The following is a 20,706-nucleotide window of genomic DNA, read 5'->3' as shown; positions in this document are numbered from 1 at the left end:
TCTATCTATCCCACATATACTAATATTTAATTACTATATTTTTTATTGCTTATATTAAGTTAGACAAAAAAAATAAAAGGATTAAATATAAATTATTAATCAAAACTAACTAAATAAGACAAGTGCAATTAAATATGCTGATTTCAATGATCATAGAGGAATTCAAATTCATATAAAGGACTAAGAAATATAACGATACCAAAATCTACTATGTTAACATGTGTTAAAATCCCTTTAATTAATAAATTCTTACACAATCATGGTAAAATCCTGAATTTATTTATTAAATGATTTACCTACTTAAATCTAGCAGTGAAATTATTTTTAATTGAATTTAATTATATTTAAATGCATAGAATCATTGTAGAATTTTAGTTTTCACCTAAAATCGAATATAGAAATTGAATCTATTCCTAGTCGATTTTACCAGATGTTGATTGAAGTCTTTGTTGCTATATTTAACCAACCCTCTCCAATTCGTGATTAATCAACAAACCTATAATTAGGCGATCAGGCTATTCACAAGAAATTTTAAACCATCAATCAATAATTGAAAGCAAGAATGACCTATCGTGACCTTAGTCTAAAGAAACTTATTTCATAAAATCAAAACAAAGCAAAAACACAATGTTTGAATTAATAGTAAACAAAATCTAGGAAAGAATAAGAAAATTTCAACGTGATTGACATGATTCTCTATTTGAATTTGTCTTTTTCCCCTCTTTCTCAAACCCTAGCTTCTTTATTCCTCCAAGTTCCAAAAGAAGGTTGTTGTGTTGTCTTCCTCCAAGTTATGCCTTCTACTTCCCTCTATCTCCTCTGTTCACGTAAACTTATGTGTTCTGCCTTCTCTCATTTTTTATCTGTCATGTTCTTAAACATCGGAGAGTCTTTTTTCCAATGTGAAGATCTCTTGTCGCGTTAATGGGCCTAGATACTATAAGCTCAAATTTTTTTCTTCAAAAATTTAGGGTTCTGCGTGTATGTGTCCATTTTCCCAAAAATCCTTACTTCCATGGTAATTGATAATGAATTTGAATAAAAATTTCTTGTATTATTTTATTTCGTTAACTATCGAGATTCTTTGACTTTATCTAAAAAATTAAGCTTTTTTCACCTTTTGGTGTAATCTAAAAATAATATAAAATTAATCCATATAAATACAAAATATTAATTAAAAATTCCAGATAAATACAAATAAGATAAATTTTTTTAAAAAACCCCAATAGGATTTGGGCTTGTCATTGAGTCGAATAGGAACGAGTTTAAATATACGGTAACTAAATGAAACGTCCGCTATTTTTAACTTTAAAATCTTACTAAATTTTTTTTATATATATAAAATTGATCATAGAATTCGAAATTCACAATAAAAAAAAAATTAACATTTCCATAATCCAAATATTAATTTAACATTTAAAATTTCAAGTGTACAAAAATCTCTAACTCGTTAATTACCAAGAATATTACTTCGACCTTTAACAAGACTAACTTACATCAAAATAAAGCATGAAAATCTATAATAAATCATTATCAAAATATTTATTTCAAAACTTCAATTATCAAGCTAATGCAAAAAATAAATGTTCATCGGGAGTGTACTGCCAGCCTCGATCCACTCAAGCGTCATTCCCTCCCTCAACCTCATCCTCACCTGCAACATTCAAACCTAGTGAGCCTAATGACTCAGCACGTTCTAAACATGAGTAGAAAATAATACATATACAAGCACATGCATTAAAAATCATATTTTTATTCAAAATAAGCTAGCATAAATTTGTAAGCATAATTTAATCATAAATCATCAAATCATAAAGATTTCCATCATTTATCGTTTTGGGTGAAGTTTGATCCTTTAAAGTGACTAGTTGTATCCTCTGATCGGCTTATCAGTCTTAGCTCACCATTGTGTATGGGGACGGGCACTAGGCACCGACATAAAATAGAAATACGATCGTTGGGCTCCCTCTGGGGCCTTCTCCTGTAAATGGGCTCTCTCTAGAGCCTTCTCCCGCATGATATTCCAAAAAATCATATGTCACAGTCAAATCACATTCTTCAAAATATTTTTTATTTTCTTTTTAATCATAAAATATCGCATCCTTTCCACATTTGAAAAATATCATTTTAATAGTAAAAATTACACATTTTTATCATAAATCATAAAATCTCTGATTTTCATCATAAATGTTATAAAATATCTGAAACGTGCGCTGCTCGTTTTTTTTAAAATATACTAGGAAATTTTTTTCTTAAATCATTCGTCTATACATTCGTCCGAAAACGCATATATACATATATAAATATTTTTATGTATAATTTTGCACCATTTTAAAATAAACCAACCAATTAATATTTAAAAATCTAAAAGAAAGTAATTCAAACATAAAATCGTAAAACGTCGACCAATCTAACCTAACATAGTTTCAAAAATAAACTTAACTCTGACATCCACTCAAAAGCATCATAATCATATAATCTTTAAAAGTAACTTAAATCATTAGCATAAATGCGAAAAACTAGCGACGGTCCTCGGGTTATGTGTACCTTCAGTCCAGCTAGTTCAACTATCAAGTCCTCCATTAACATCAACATCATGCTGTATCGACCACACGTAGTGAGTCTATTGACTCAACAAACCTTAACCATGATATCAAGTAATACATATACAATTCACATGCAACAGTGAAAATAATTTTACTTAAAATAGTTTTCCATGAACATGCATAAATTTAAACGTTTTTCTTTTCATCGTATCATATCATGTTTCTTTCATCATATCATATCATCTTTCATTTCGCCATATACATATACATTTTTCTTTTATTGAATTCAGATCGTTAATTGTGATTTTCGTATCAGCTGAAGGTCGATGAATTCATATACGTGTAACCACAGTATTGGGCGACGGGGACATCATCGACACTTTCACCCGTCAATAGAGCATTGACCTCACATATCATCGTATCATCATAATCATCGTATCATCGTATTAGTCACAATCACTTCGCCTCCTTCAACTTTTCATATTTACATCACTTATAAAAGTTTATGCACATATAAATCATTTTTCTTTTAAACCAATTATGCAACATGTCTTTTAGCATTAACGTTCATAATATAATTTCATAAACATTTAAAATAAACATATTAATATTACTTACAGCATTCAGGGCACTGCCAGGACGTCTAACAATTTTAGATGTCAAATGATCGTTTTACCCCTAAGAGCATAACTTTCCTTATTTATCCGTAAACCTCATAACGATGTCCGAAATCATTCCAAACTTAACATATTACCTTAAAACACTTCCTTAAATATTCTCCAGGCTTAAAATTTAGGTTTTCGATAATTTTATCGATTCGTTTTCAAACTTAAATGTAAATCCCGGTTTTGACTTGTATTGATTCGAAACTCAACGAAACTTGAACCAAATCTTAATAACACCTAAATAAACCATTTGCAAACTAAACCAAGCCAATTAAGTCCCTCTATCAACCAAGAATACCTAGTGAAAATTTCTGCATCAAACCCTAGCTCCTATTTTCGAACCCTAGTCTTACAAGTTTCGATTCCTAGCCCTCAAGAAGCTCGACCAGCCTCTATGAGCCCTTCCTAGGACCATGACTGAACCCCTATGGACCCTACTAGATTGAGGTTGAGAAGCCTAAACCTGCATCCCCTCAAACCCGATCACCCGACGTGTGTTGCTCTCCCTACTCCACGCGATCCTCAAGTCCTTCGAACCACCCCTTGTGCAGCTATCCTAGGACCATCATCCAGCCCTCTTAAGTCTCCTGGTCAAGTCCTAAACAGCAGCTAACCACCGTGGCCCTCAAAGTGTCCTAGCCGAAGAGTCTTTGTCCCACAAGAGTTTTATTTTCGAGCAACACCTTCCTCCTTCATGTCCAGCCCTTGTGTTAGCTTGTATAGGCCCTTAAACTCTCTTAAACGCATCTCTTCCCATAGCCATATGATGGCAACCCCTTCATGCGCCATTAACACAAGTTTTAGATAATGAAATCATGAGTTTTTGACATAGCATGACATAAAAACGAAAATAAATGCAAGACAATATATTTTTCATGGAAATATACATCAAATTCATAATATGGTGTGATATATAAGAAAAAAGATATTAAGACGTGCCTTTACGTTAATTACTCACGAAAAACAAGTTGAGATGCGATGAACGATGACGTAGAAAACCCTAGGCTGATTTCTCCTCAAAATCGTGACCCTTCCTTCTACAATTCTTTTGTGTGCGTGTGTTAATGCTGCTAGTGTAAGAGTAGATGCCCAGCAAGCCAACTTGTGGTTCGGGCTTTTATTGACTGTAATATAAAATTTTAATAATATTTTACGATTTTATTTGATTATGTCATTATACTTTATCTGTATACCCATGCAAGCTGCATAGATAAAGTCCTTGAATATACAAAAGGTACCATGAGATCTGCGTCGCAATGTAAGATAATGAAACTCATTAGGAAGTGTACCGTATATTCTAAACAGCTTCCTAGCCGAATCAGCCGCCTAAAACAAGGATAAAGGTCGCTCGAGCTCGAGACTAGCGTATGTGACGTAAATTCCATGTTTCATTGGCAAGAGCATGGAGATGTCTACTCACACAGATGAGTGATTATATGATGATGCACTGAACAACCTTCCCTCGAACTGTCCAAGTGGTTCTCACTTATCGAGTGGAATAGTCTGTAGTTATGGTTGTACACCATTTGTACATTGACCCGAGACAATGTAGGGGCTATACGTACTAGCATTCACTTTGATCTGTTTACCGACTCCATCGAGGGTCATCGGGTGGTGAGGTTGGGTGTAGTTTCGAAATGCATTGTATTCGGGGATTCACTGTTCGTCTACGGGTGAAGATATTCTATGTGATCTGAAGAGTTAATAATGCAAGGAGTCTCTGGCCAGAGCAATAAGTGTGCTTTAGGGAAAGATGTTTTCCTAGTTGTACATATCATGACACTATTAGTACTCAAAGATAAATCTCATCGTTACCGAATTCATATGAAATTCTCGATATACAATTGGTTGCAGATTTGATCGGGATATAAGTGTTGAAGGGACCGTAGTGTACGCTAACCATGACTAAATGTTCTTGCAGGCACTATCAGTGATACCTAGGGGATCATGGGGCAATGCCCCTAGACGCTCTTACCATGATCCGACGGGTGCAATCAGAAATGAGTTCTGACATTCTTGATCAAGGTGTTGATGAAAAGAACGGGGCTAACTAGGGTAAGCCCGAATAAGAATAAATTTTATTCTGAATCACATGGAGATGTGAACCCACAACTAGCTATATCCCTCAACCATTGAGAGTCAAACAAGTATCGGATTATGTGTTCTCGTTGAGATAGTCAAATTTCAAGGAGTTTGAATTTGGCGGCTATAGTTTGATGGTGATCAAACATGAAGCTTATAAACGAGTTTATGAGCTGATTTCATAGGATAGAAGAAATGAAAGTTGGCATGATTGCTAAATATTGAAGGAGAGTGGAATTGCCTATTTTGTGAAGGAGTTCACTAAAGCTGGCAGCTGCCAAATTCGGCATATGAAAATTTTGATCTTCAAAATTTTCGATTTTCATTATATGAAGAAGATTTGTATCCTTGATACATCGGCACTTTCGAATCGTCGATCGGGGTTATAATTAGTTCAGAATCATTTTTTTTTTGAATTTGGAATTTATTAATTAAATAATTGTGCTAGTAGTGGTGACTACTAAAATGCACAAATTCTCATAAATATTCTGAGGAGTCTAGAATTAAATTAACCAAGGAGTTAGTTTATAAATTAAATAATGGTTATTTAATTTAATATACATATACATGAATATATTTTATATGGTGATATAAAATATGTATATATGATATTATTATATTATGTATTATTAAAGGTTAATAAATATATTATATTAATAATATGAGAGTTTAAATATAATGAAATTATTAGAGTTTTTGTGGGAGAGGAACTCATAATTTGATTAGGAGTCTATCTCTATATATACACCACTAGTACTCATAGTTATTAACCTAATTTTTGCACACAAAACAAAACAAAATCTTTCCCATCCTTGAAAGAAACCCACGGCCATCTCACAATTTTGGTGAAGAAATTTCGGCCCTTTGGTATCCTTCCACCGCCGCACCGCCGTCGCTGCACCGTCTCTGGATTTTTGAAATTCGGAGGCTACAGTCTCAACGCATAATCGTTTTGATTTTCTAGTGCAAACCAAACGAGGAAGGCAGCCTCTGATCGTGGACCTAATTAGGCGATCAAATTTGAAGATCCGTTCGTAGTAATTTACATAAAGGGCTATCTCCGCGTAAAAACCAGAATAGTTTGGAGTACAACGTAATGAACGCAAAGGTATAATTCTTAGAAAATCCTATGTAGGTTTTAAACACACGACGCCCAAGCAAATTTTTTTTAACTTCTGATGCGTCTTGGGTGCGAGAATACGATGCATCAACAGTGGTATTAGAGCCAGTTTTCTCAATTGTGTGTTTTAAATTAAATTGTGTTGAGTTTATTATCTCCAACCGCATAAAATTTTTAAGAAAAACGTCCCTCAAAATTATTTTTCAAAAACCATATTTTTTTTCAAAAAAATTGGGGTTTGCCCGGAACTGTTCCGGGCAGATGCAAGCGCGGCCTGCGAACAGCGCACGTGCACAGTGCCGCACAGCAGGCGTGACTCGCGCGCGCACGAGATTAAATAAAAATGTTTATTTAATTGATAATTATGGCAGTTAGTAATAATTTACGAGACACATGATTTATTGATAATATGTGATATTATCATATTCTATAATATATGATATTATATGTTACAAGGATGGTCGAGAGCCATGATCAATGTGCTAGGTGTATGGTAGGATATTTTACGTGTTGTAATTTTTGATTATTTGATAATTAAAATTGGATCTGGTTTATAGTCCGTTCTCACCCCCTAAATTTGTATCTCAATGTGCCATGGATATTTTATATAAATATTAGAATTAGTGGGAGATCAAAACTTGAAGACGGTGGGCCCGATCCTCGGAATGAGTTTTGAAGATCGAAGACATGTAAAATATTGGAAGCTTATGTAATATTGCATTTGCATATCTACATTTACCTAGGTTATGGACATGGATCCATATGTGGCTCGTACAGATCAATTAGCTCTCGGTTATCGATCATCCTTTATTATTTATGGTGTATGTGATATATTATAAATAATTTGTATGTGCATTATTATTAATATAATAACAAGAGTTGCATGATTCCAGCAATCACACAAACAATCATGGAACAAGTTTTAAAATTAACGATGAGACAAATTTTTAAAATTAAAATCCCGCGGTCAGTGTCTATCTCATATTATTGGGGAGATCTGAACGCCAGAAATCTGTGACTTCCACTGACATATTTGATGTGAACTACGTTTAAATCCCATGACTTTCGCTCATATTATTGGGGGATCTCAGGACGACCGTCCACTAAGGTTCAACATTGATGCGTCGGACTTGACACGTGAAGAGAAAGAGGATCATATTATTGGAACCTCTTCAGATGCGAGGCAAAATTACGTAAGGGTTGCAAGGAGTTGCAATTGGGCTTTACCTTTTGGAATTTATGATTGGCTGATATTATTCGGGATCATAATTTCGCAATTGGTGCCTTGCGTACTCACTAAGGAAATTGGATTTTTCGTTTGTCATCAGAGTGTGGTGAAAATGTCAAAATACTGGGAGACAATTCGTAAAAACAAAAGTCCATATTTTACGTCTTATAAAATATTTTAAAATAGTCGGTAACGTTTATTTTGTTTCCAAATCAGTATATTTATGATTTCGTCATGCAATCCATTTCTGTTATCAAAACAAGCTAACCGAACACTAATTTTCAAGATTTGCTAGGAAAATTTTCCTAAATTCGTAGAAAATAGCTTATCCACTAATGTCATCTTGCTGAACTGACAAAGCATGCAAGATGGTGGGACCATAGTATGCAAGCTAAAGTGTAATATGCCAGCTTTTGTGTCAGATGAACTGTAGAGACAGTTTGAGAAAATGTTGAATGCTACTGACATTTAAACACACATGCAAGAGTTGCATAGTGCGTGAAACTTGTATAATGAAGCACACCATTTTCAAAGAGCTCATGACTACACACATGCAAGATGAGGCTCTGGCCCATGAGCTTGATGTTCATATGATTGGGATTATTGAGAAGGTTGTGGGTTTGGAATAGGTGATTCCTAACCAGTTACTTTATGACATCAAGTTGTTGTCATTATCTTCCTCATTTGACAGGTTTATGATGAACTTCAATTTGAATAAGATAGATGATAGCCTTGAAAAGCTAGTCAATATGCTTGTCACTTATGAGGCAACCATAAAGCATGAAAATGTTGTTTTCTAGTGGGTTTCTTGTCAAGGACAAAAAATGACCCATAAGGTAAGGGAAATAAATGTGATGCCCTTTACAACAAAACAAGCTCAATAAGAGGCAAGCTCCAAAAGACACTTAAAGGCCCCAAAAGGCCCAATAAGTTAGAACATATATGTTACACTGCAAGAAGTCTGGACATAAGAAATTATCTGGGCCAGATATGTTTTGGCAATGATAATTGAATATCCAAATAAACACGATTTCAACAAAAACCAAAGGAAAACAAGATAGTCTAAATCAAGTACATCTGTGGCACGTTAGGTTAGGACATATTTCCCAAAGAAAGATCCACAAGCTAGTGGGAGAGGGCATGTTTGACTCGTCAGACATAAACTCTCTAAGAGACATGTGAGTTCTGTCTGAAAGGAAAAATGACCAAGGCCCCTTTCCTAGGGAAAGTAGAATGTTCACATGATCTGTTGGATTTGATACATACAGATGTGTGTGGCCCGCTAAATGTTAGCACCGGGTTTGGTCATTCCTACTTCATTACCTTTACCGATGACCATTCGAGGTTTTGGTATGTGTATTCAATGAAATACAAGTATGAAGTCTTTGAAAAATTCAAAAATTCATAGCAGAAGTAGAGAAACAGCTGGGAAAGAGTATTAAAACACTACGATTAGATCAAGGTGCAGAATACTTGATTACTGAGTTTCAAGACTACCTTAAAGAGAATCATATTTTCTCACAGTGAACTCCGCCTGCCACACCCCAGTTGAATGGTGTGTCAGAATGTCGTAATCGGACATTGATGGACATGGTTCGATCTATGATGGGTTTCACTGAGTTGCCGTCATCCCTTTTGGGATATGCATTTGAAACAGCGGCAAAGTTGTTGAATCAAGTCCATACAAAGGCAGTGAATAAAACTACATATGAGATATGGATGGGAAAGCCGCTCAAATATTCTTAACTATGAATATGGGGATGTCCTGCTTACATGAAGCAGGCAGTAGGAGACAAATTGGATAGTAGAGCCAATTTGTGCTACTTTGTGAGATATCCAAGTACTCTATTGGATATTACTTCTATTATCCCAGTGAAACAAAGGTGTTTGTTTCAATAAATGTCACTTTCTTAGAGAAGTAGTTTCTATTGAATAGAAAAGACGGGATGATAGAACTCGATGAGATTCGAGAACTACCTAATACACAAATAGCAGAACCCACACCCCAACAGCCAATCAAAGAAACACAAGCTCATAGAAGATCTGAAAGGATCTCAAGGCCGCCTAATAGGTTGAGCATGCTTCTTGAAGAGAGCCAAGGTGAGCTCATTCCTGGATGTGATCCAAGAAATTTCAAGGAAGCAATGTCTGATGTCGATTCATCTAAATTTCTTGAAGCCATGCAGTTCGAGATGAACTCCATGTATTCAAACCATGTATGGTCCTTAGTAGATCCACATAAGAGAATTGTTCTCATATAATGAAAATGGATTTACAAGAGGAAACTTGGAGCGGATGGGAAGGTGGTGACCTTCAAAGCTAGACTGGTAGCAAAATGATATACTCAAAGACAAGATAATGACTATGAGAAAAAAATTTCTCCAGTCGCAATGTTCAAGTTCATTAGGATACTGCTAGTCATATCAGCATGGTATGACTATGAAATATGACAGATGGATGTGAAGGCATCGTTCCTTAATGGGGGTATTAAAGAAGAGATTTATATGTCTCAATCTAAAGGATTCATATCAATAGGAAGTGAACATAATATATGCAAAATTCAGAGATTCATTTATGGGCTCAAACAGGCATCGGGGAGCTATAACCTTAGATTTGACAACACTATCAAAAAATTTGATTTTGCCAAAAACCCTGAGGAACCTCGTGTTTACAAGAAGATCAGTGGGAGTGCAGTAACATTCCCAGTGCTTTATATTGATGACATATTACTCATTAGGAATGATATAGGGATGTTGCAGTCAACTAAAATATGGTTAGCTGGTAAGTTTTCCATTAAGAATATAAGTGAAGTATCATATGTATTAGGAATACAGATCTATAAGGATAGATCAAAGAGGATGCTAGGGCTCACCCAATCCACATATATCGATACCATCCTGAGGAGATTCTCTATGGAGGAGTCCAAGAGAGGATATCTCCCCATGTCTCATGGTGTGAATCTATCCAAATCTATGTGTCGTAAGACTGATGAAGAGATGGAAACCATGAGCCGCATTCCATGTGCGTCTACCATAGGAAGTATTATGTATGGTATGATATCTACTCGACCTTGATATTTCATATGCACTGAGTGTTGCAAGCCGATATCAGTCGAATCCCGGTCCACTGCATTGGAAAGCAGTGAAGGACATTCTTAAGTACTTGAGAAGAACTAAGAATTTGTTCATGGTATACGGGAGTGGAGAACTAAAATTGGAAGGCTAAACTGATTCTAGCTTCCAATCAAATGTGGATGATTCGAAATCGAGCTCTGGATTTGTATTCAAGCTAAATGGTGGTGTTGTCTCTTGGAAGAGTTCCAAGCAAGACACCACAGCGGATTCAACCACTGAGGCCGAATAAATAGCTGCATCGGCTGCAGCAAAGGAGGGTGTTTGGATTAGGAATCTCATCCAAGAGTTGAGTTTCATTCCTCAAACAGTTGATCCAGTACCGATCTACTTTGACAACGCCGGTGCCGTTGCGTAAGCGAAGAAACCGAGGTCTCATCACTGAGGAAGTTCCACGTAATCCGGGAGATTGTGGGAAGAGGATACATTTCGTTAAAGAGAGTCGATTCGCAGATAACGTTGCTGATCCACTGACGAAGCCCCTGCCAGGACCATTGTTTTAGAAGCATCGTGAAGCAATGAGTCTAAGATCTATGGGTAGTTGGCTATAGGGCAAGTGAGAGATTGTTAGAGTAAGTGCCTAGCAAGACAACTTGTGGTTCAGGCTTTTATTGACTCTTATGTAAATAATTTTTATTTTAATAATATTTTACGATTTTATTCGATTATGGCATTATACTTTATCTGTATACCAATGCAAGTTGCATAGATAATGTCCTTGAATATACAAAAAGTAACATGAGGTCTCCGTTGCAACTTAAGATCATGAAACTCATTAGGAAGTGTACCGTATATTCTAAACAGCTTCCTAGTCGAATCAGTCGCCTAAAACAAAGATAAAAATCGCTCGAGCTCGAGACTAGTGTCTGTGACGTAAACGCCATTTTTCATTGGCAAGGGCATGGAGATGTCTATTCACACAGATGGGTGATCATATGATGATGCACTGAACAACCCTCCTTCGAACTGTCCAAGTGGTTCTCACTTATCGAGTGGAATAGTCCCTGTTATGGTTGTACACCATTAGTCCTTTGACCCGAGACAATGTAGGGGTTATACGTGCTAGCATGCACTTTGATCCGTTTACCGACTCCATCGAGGGTAATCAGATGGCGAGATTGGGTGTAGTTTCGAAATACGTAGGAGAAAATGCATTGTAGTCGGGGATTCACTGTTCGCCTATGGGTGAAGATATACTATGTGATCTAATGAATTAATAGTGCAAGGAATCTCTGGCCAGAGCAAGAAGTGTGCTTTAGGGAAAGATGTTTTCCTAGTTGTACATATCATGACACTATTAGTACTCAAAGATAAATCTCATCGTTATCGAATTCATATGCAACTCTCGATAAACAATTGGTTGCAGATTTGATCGGGATATAAGTGTTGAAGGGACCGTAGTGTACGCTAACCATGACTAAATGTTCTTGCAGGCACTATCAGTGATACCTAGGGGATCATGGGGCGATGCTGCTAGAAGCTCTTACCATGATCCGATGGGTGCAATCAGAAATGAGTTCTGACATTCTTGATCAATGTGTTGATGAAAAGAATGGGCTAACTAGGGTAAACCCGAATAAGAATAAATGTTATTCTAAATCACATGGAGATATGAACTAACGGCTAGCTGTATCCCTGAACCATTGAGGGTCACACAAGTATCGGATTATGTGTTCTCGTTGAGATAGTCAAATTTCAAAGAGTTGGAATTTGGCGACTATAGTTTGATGGAGATCAAACAGGAAGCTTATAAACGAGTTTATGAGCTGATTCTATATGATGTAAGAAATGAAAGTTGGCATGATTGCTAAATAAGGAAGGAGAGTAGAACTGCCTGTTTGTGAAGGAGTTCACTAAAACTGGTAGCTGCCAAATTTGGTAAATGAAAAATTTTGATCTTTGAAATTTTCGATTTTCATTATATGAAGAAGATTTGTATCCTTGGTACATTGGCGCTCTCGGGTCATCGATCGGGGTTATAATAAGTTCGGAATCAATTTTTTTTTAATTTGGAATTTATTAATTAAATGATTGTGCTAGTAATGGTGACTATTAACATGCACAAATTCCTATAAATTCTAGAGGAGTCTAGAATTAAATTAACTAAGGAGTTAGTTTATAAATTAAATAATGGTTATTTAATTTAATATACATATACATGTATATGTTTTATATGATGATATAAAATATGCGTTTATGATATTATTATATCATGTATTATTAAAGGTTAATAAATACATTATATATTAATTATATGGGAGTTTAAATATAATTAAATTATTAGAGTCCTTAAAGGATAGGAGCTCTAATTTGATTAGAAGTCTATCTCTATATATACACCACTAGGACTCATAGTTATTAACCTAATTTTTGCACACAAAAAAAAAATTCTCTCCCTTCCTTGACAAAAAACCCACGGCCATCTCACAATTTTGGTGCAGAAATTTCTGCCCTTTGGTATTCTTTCACCGCCGCGTCGCCGGCGCTGTACCGTCTTCGGATTTTGGAAATTCGGAGGCTACAGTCTCAACGTATAAATCTTTTTGATTTTCTAGTGCAAACCAAACGAGAAAAACAGTCTCTGATCGTGGACCTAATTAGAAGATCAAATTTGAAGAGATGTTCGTAGAGATTTACAAGAAGCGCTATCTCTACTTAAAAACCGAAATAGTTTGAAGTACATCGTAATAAACGCATAGGTATAATTCTTAGCACACCCTATGAAGGTTTTAAACACACGACGTCCAAGAAAAAAAATTTAACTTCCGATGCATCTTGGGTGCGAGAATATGATACATCAACAGCTAGGAGGAGTTCTAGTTGATTAGGAAAGGGGTGGCGTGGGTTCGTGGGGGTTTTGGCGCTTTTATTTTGATATAAAACAAGTAGTAAAAGCTTAGGCCCATTAACATGGTATAATCTACCCATTAAGCTCATTAGGTAATATTTTAAAATATTTTGTTTAGGAAAGCTTGTGAAATTATTAGCCGAGTTCTCGAAAAGTTCGTATTTTCGTCGAAAATCGAATACCGTTTAAAAATATGACTCGGCGTATAAAACACCTCAAAACACCTCTTTTTCGGAAATACCATATAACATATATCATATTTTAAATAATTAAAAGTAATCATTTAATAAAAATATTTTCCCTTTTTCAGCCATCGATCTTCGTTACTCGATCGTGTCTCGAACAACCTTTAAAACATAGTTTTTTATGCATTATAACAATAAATCTTATTTTTAAAACATGTAATCATGTATATCATAATTAATTCATGTCGTTAAAATCATTTAATTAGTCATTTTTCAATTTTCCTAAATATGCATGCAGTTGGATTATATCATCGTATTTTGGACCTTACAATATCATTTAGCGTGCGTTATGATTCTTCGGGATACTGTCAGGCCTTTCGTACTACCCGGGACGTAAAATGATCATTTTACCATTGAACTCTAAAATTCTCGATTTTGAATTTCTCTCACTTTTGTTGACTCGAGATTATCTCAAATAATTATTTAAGCTTAAATTTGACTTCTAATATTTTTATTTAACGTACACTCGAGTTTTTTGATTTAATTCCTTATTTACTAAACCGCAAAGCGTTTTAATCCCGAATTAATCCCAAATTTAACATTTTCTTCCCAAACTTTAAACATAAATTTTTATACCTAAAAATACCCTCGTGAACTATGAATCGACCCCGTGGAGCATGGTTCAAACTATTATTCTTTCCTAACCACATGACCGGCTCCTAGTCTCCAATCATGTCACGTTTCTCCCAAAACCCCGAGCCATGTTCGAACCACCAGAGACTATACCCTTACCAGCACCCCCTGGACCCTAGCTGAACCGACCTGGACCAGCACACCCAGCCCCACCCCACGCAAAAGCCCAGGCGCAAGACTCCTAGCCGACCCTTGCCTCCTTGCGCGATGAGGAGTCTTAGCCATGCTAGGACTCCTCTCGACTCTAGACACCGACTCCATGCACACCTATACATCCTTGGACCACCCTCTAGACCCTGCTGGACCAGCTTAGCCAGCCCCAACCGAGCCACACTCCTCCCACGAAGATACATCAGTCGTGCACATGCATGGGAAGAGTCCTTGTGCATGTGGACTCTTCTCCCTTGATGCTGCCATGTCCAGCCCCTCACAGAATCCTCCTAGCCTCTCAACCAAGCCACGCACGGGCCCTGACCCAAGCCCCATGCATTGCCTCCCATTAATCGAGCCCTAGGACCCATGGAAGGCACACAAACCATAGGTTCATCTAGCTAACCCAAGCGCAGTTCCTTTGCTAACTTTCCAACCCTCATTTTCACCTTAAATTGCCCTTGTTCCATCCTTTAAATATCCTATGTTGGCAGCCTAACCCTTGGAAATCATAACATTTTTTCAAACAAACGTAAAATCATCAAAACTTTGAAAAAATTTGTTCTATCGTTAAACGAATCGTGCATAAGTATTTTTCATGCAAAAATAAACAAACCAAGCATAATATGGTTTGAATGATGTGTCCAAGGAGTTTAGAAACGTGCATTTGCGTTTTAGAACGCTCGAATATACGATAGTTGGCATGGGGCGCGAAGAAGGACGAACGGGTGACGAAGACTCCTAGTTTCTTCCTCTTCAAATTTTTGAAAATATGTGTGTGTGGTGTGTGTGAATTTTCGGCTGATATGAGGCTTAGAACCCTAGGTTCCTATTTTATAGATTTAAAATTTTCATGTTAATGTGCTTAGGTTTTGGGTCTTTAAGTTTGGGAGCAATTGAGCCTACTAATCTTAGGTAAATTATGCCCAATAACACCTATTTAATTGAAAAAAAAGTTTATAAAAATTAGTTTTCAAAAACAATAATTTTGATATTTTAAAAGTCTCTCGTTTGCCCAAAACCGGCTCTCTGGATAAAATCAAGCTCGTCTCGTAAAATAATTTGAACTCTACCATTTTTAGAAAAATTTAATCATATTCAATCATATTAATAAGCCTTGAAAATATTTATTGACCTAAGAGGGCTGTAAAGTGGTCGGGTGGCTGGTGCAAGGACAAGGGTTGACATAAGGCTCGGTCGCAAAAGTCATGAGGTGCACGGGTTTGAGGGCTGCTCGTGCATGGCTCTTTATGGTTGGTCCAGTAGGGTCCTAAGGGTTCATTCTTGGGCCTACAAAGGTTGCATAGGGTCTGGACTTGTTGGTTACGGGCTAGGATCGAAGAACTTGCAATTGGGCAAAGTTAGGGTTTGCTTCGAACATGGGCAGAAAATTCAGTAGCTTTTTATGCTTTTCTATGGGTTCTAAATGGGCTGATTTGGGTTGCCTAGGGTATGGTTAGGTGTGGTTAAGATATGGTTAAAGTTTGGTAAAGTTTTGGGTTGATTCGAGTTTAAACCGTGACTTCAGTTCAAGTTTTAAAACGAATTTTGAATTTAGTCGAGGAATTTAAGTTTACGTCTAAGAAATGTTTATGGGCGAATTTAAGGTGTTGTTCTAAGTTTGGATGGATTTGGGTCGTTGTTATATGGCCGAAGGTTAAAATGGGAAAGTTATGGTTTCAGGGGCAAAACGGTCATTTTACACCTAAATTACGTTAGCAGCCTGGCAATGTCCTGAATGCTGTAATGAATGTTAAAATGTTTATTTTGAAAGATTATGGAATTTTCTGATGAAAATTGTTTAATGTTAATTAATAATTTGCATGTTTGGTTTCAAAAAAATGTTATATGCATTAATTTTTATAAGTGATGGATATGATTAAATGTTTTTAAGGAGATGATTTGATTATGACGAACACGAACACGAATACAAAATGACATGATGACATGTAAGGCTAAGGCTCAGTTGACGGATAAGAGTGTCACTGATGTTCTCGCCGCCTAATACCATAGTAATACGTAAGATTGATCAATCGACAAACAGCTGATACGAAAGTCACAATTAATGTTCTGAACTCATCTAAGGGGAAAACATATATGTATATGATGAAAGAACAGTATATGATGAAATAAAATGTTAAATTTATGCATATTCATGAAAAGCTATCTTTATTAAAAGTATTTTCACTTTAGCATGTGGATTCATACATATTACTTGTTACTATTGTTAAGGTTTACTGAGTCAATAGACTTACTATGTGTAAATGATGCAGGTGATGATTTTGATGTTGAGACAGAAAGGTTGAATGACTCAACTGGCTGGGTGGATGGTGTACTTACCCGAGGACCTATGCATTGCTAGTTTTCCTCACAGTTATGATTTTACATTACTTTAAAGATTTTGTTGACTTTTGGTAGTACTTGTGGATATTGCTAGTATATTTTAAAGAAAACGAGTTAGAGACATTTCACTATATATCTTGAAAGGAACTGGTATAAGTGGGTGTCTACCCTATAATACCCCAATTGACACAGATATCAACCTTGGGAAATTCAAAGATGGTACTCCAGTCGACAGAGGGAGATATCAGAGGTTAGTTGAGAAAATGATCTATCATATACATGACCTCCAAATATTTCCTTTGCTATAAGCATGGTCAATCAATTTATTTACTCTCCGTATGAAGAGCATCTTGAAGCTGTGTATCTTATTCTTCAATACCTTAAGAGTTCACAGGGAAAGAGACTCTTACTCAAGATAAGTGGAGAAAGAGGAATTTAGACATATACAGATTCTGACTGGGTACGATCCGTTGGAGAGAAAATAGACATTTGGCTATTGCACATTCTTTTGGGGTAATCTTGTCACTTGAAAAAGTCAAAAACAAAGTGGTGTTGTAAGAAGTGGTGCAGAGGCCGAATTTAAAGCAATGACTCAGGGAATATGTGAAATTCTTTGGCTAAAAAGAATATCTTAAGAAGACATTTAGCCTACCAACCAAACTATATTGTGATAACAAGTCAACTATTAGCATGGCTCACAATCCGATCTTAGCATATATAAATAGAAAATAACATCACAAAAAGAGAAGATTGATGAAGGAATCTGTATTATTTTTGCAACAATTTTGCAAAAAGTGACATATTATCACCAAAGGTCTATTGAGACAGCCATTTGATATCCAAGTTAGCAAGTTGGGTATGACAGATATTTTTGTGCCAACTTGAGGGTGAGTGTGGATAAATCAAAGAGATTGTAAACCCTATTATATCATGAATAAATTTTTTGGAATCAAATCATTGATTGTATTCACTTTTTTCTTTATTATTTTTTTCTGTTTAAATTCATATATTGTTCAATGTTTATATGTGAAGTAATTAAATAAAGAGAATCTTTCTCTCATCTCCGAAACCCATCGACCCGACGGGTGTGGTTGGTTACAGTTTATGACTACGAAACTTGTCGACCCAGCAAGCTGACTCGCCTGGTTGGTATTTTTCCAACTTTGTTATTTTTAATTTTTTTAAAAATAAATTATTGGAACATTTTATGAGCTTGGAAAGATTTTAATAGCTAAAATTCGACTTTTTTATTTTCACAGGCTTCATATACTTCAAATGGGAAAATCAGTTACAATTGATAAGTTTTTTCAAAGGAAGAGAGTAAATGAATTAGATACAGCTGATATTTTGACCTCATCAACAAGATCAAATAACAATGATCTTCCATCTGAATTTCTCCTAAAAGATTCAAAAATATAGAAATTGAGGAGATTGATCTCAATTCTTTGGAGCGTGATCCAGGATTGCGTCGACAAATTTGGGAATATCATCATAACCAACGTGAAGAGATTCGTCGAACTTATTTGAATCTAAAGGCATATCAACCTATTCTTGGAGAATATCCACTAAATTAAAATATTAAGCACCCTCGAAGATTTCAGTCTGCTTGGTATGATAAATTTCCTTGGTTGGAGTATTCACCGGCTAAAGATAAGGTATATTGCTTTCCATGTTTTATCTTCAACAAGCCATCAGGATGCTCAAATCAAAATGCATTTACTGTTGATGGGTTTGATAATTGGAAGAAAGTTAGAAATGGAAAAGCTTGTGCTTTCTTAGGTCATATAGGGAAAGATAATGTATCTTCACCCCATCGTAATGCTGAAAAGGCATGTGATGATTTGATGAACCAACCGCAACATATCTCAAGGAGATTCGACAATTTTAATGTTGAACAAGTTGAAACTAATCGTCTTCGGTTTAAAGCTCACATACATGTGGTCAGATTGCTTGCACTTCAAGGAATTCCATTTAGAGGTCATGATGAGAAATCTAGTTCGTCTAATCGTGGTAATTTTCTTGAATTCTTGGATGTGCTAACCATGTACAATGATGATCTTTCAAAGGCAATTGCAAGAGCTCCAAAGAATGCCAAGTATACAAGTCATGAAATTCAGAAACAAATACTTCATGTGCTTTCAATGAGAGTGAAAAATGCAATTCGTGAACAAATTGGAGTTGTAAAGTATTGCATAATTGTTGATGAAGCCCGAGATGAGTCAAAAAGAGAGCAAATGTCTATAGTATTGAGGTTTGTGGATACTAATGGATTCATTCAAGAACGTTTTTTTGGGCTTGTTCGTGTATCTGATTCTGCTGCTTTGACTTTAAAGAATGCTATATATTCTGTTTTGGGTCACTACAATTTGGATGTTCAAAATATTAGAGGTCAAGGTTATGATGGTGCTAGTAATATGAGGGGTGAGTTTAATGGATTACAAGCTTTGATTGTAAAAGATTGTAAAAGTGCTTATTATGTTCATTGCTTTGCTCATCGGTTACAACTGGCTTTAGTTGCAGCATCAAAAAATGTGACATCTTTTCATCAATCTTTTGATAAATTAACTTTTATAGTTAATATTGTTGGTTCTTCATGTAAACGCAATGATGAATTGAAGAATGCTCATGCGGATGATATTGCACATTTGATTGCTATTAATGAACTCGAGACAGGGCGTGGACTTAATCAGATAGGTACTTTACAGCGAGATGCTATACGCGTTGGAGTTCTCATTTGAGATCATTAGCAGGCCTAATTAAGATGTTTAGTGCATCGTGTACGGTATTGCTTAATGTTATGGAGGATGGACTTCCTTCTCAACGAGCAGATGCTACATCTGTATATGATGAAATGACTTCTTTTGATTTTGTATTTATCTTGCATCTTATGAAAGAGATTATGGGGATCACAGATATCCTTTGCCAGGCTTTACAAAGTAAGTCTAAGGATATAATAAATGCAATGGAACTTGTGATATCTACCAAGAATTTACTTCAACATATGAGGGATAACAAGTGGGATGATTTGCTTGTAAAAGTGAAGTCTTTTTGTGAAGTTCGAAATATTGATATCCCTGATTTCAGTGCTGCGTATATTGATAGACGAGGTCGAGTCCGTCTTCCTCAAGACAATTTCACCACTGAGAATCATTATCGGGTAGACATCTTTTATTGTGCGATAGATTCACAGTTGCAAGAAATTAATAGGCGCTTTAGCGATGATGCTATGGAGTTGCTCATTCTGAGTAATGCCTTAAATCCTAAAAAAGCAGTGGAGTCTTTCAGAATTGCAGATATATGTAAATTAGTTGAAAAATTTTATGCACAAGATTTTACAAGAGATGAAAAAGAGCAATTGGAGATTCAGTTGAAGCATTATGAGTATAATATCGTCAAAGGGTCTGATTATAAAAGTCTTTCAACCATTTCAGAGTTATGTCAATGGTTGATCAAGACTAACAAGTCTGTGACATACAACCTCATTTTTAGAGTGATCGTACTTGTGCTTACTCTTCCGGTTTCTACTGCTACTACAGAACGATCATTTTCTGCGATGAATATTGTGAAAACAAGACTTCGGAGCAAAATGGAAGATGATTTTCTCTCGGACGCATTAATGATATATATTGAGAAAGAAATTGCTAGAAATGTGAGCATAGAAGATATCATTGAAGATTTTGAAAATTTAAAAGAACGTCGAATTCCTTTTAGTTAA

At 35.7% G+C, this 20,706-nt stretch overlaps 1 protein-coding gene across 1 annotated transcript; it reads left to right on the top strand.

Annotated features, from left to right (window-relative positions):
* Positions 1-19,788: 19,788 nt before the first annotated feature.
* Positions 19,789-20,706, top strand: LOC142519628 (uncharacterized). Its single transcript, XM_075622665.1, has one exon. It carries the CDS (start codon positions 19,789-19,791, stop codon positions 20,704-20,706), a length of 918 nt encoding a protein of 305 aa, XP_075478780.1.

The sequence above is a fragment of the Primulina tabacum genome, chromosome 11 (assembly GCF_025594145.1).
Source record: "Primulina tabacum isolate GXHZ01 chromosome 11, ASM2559414v2, whole genome shotgun sequence".
Lineage (NCBI taxonomy): Eukaryota > Viridiplantae > Streptophyta > Magnoliopsida > Lamiales > Gesneriaceae > Primulina > Primulina tabacum.
The sequence above is the reverse complement of the archived record's forward strand: the minus strand, read 5'-3'. Positions and strand labels throughout refer to the sequence as shown.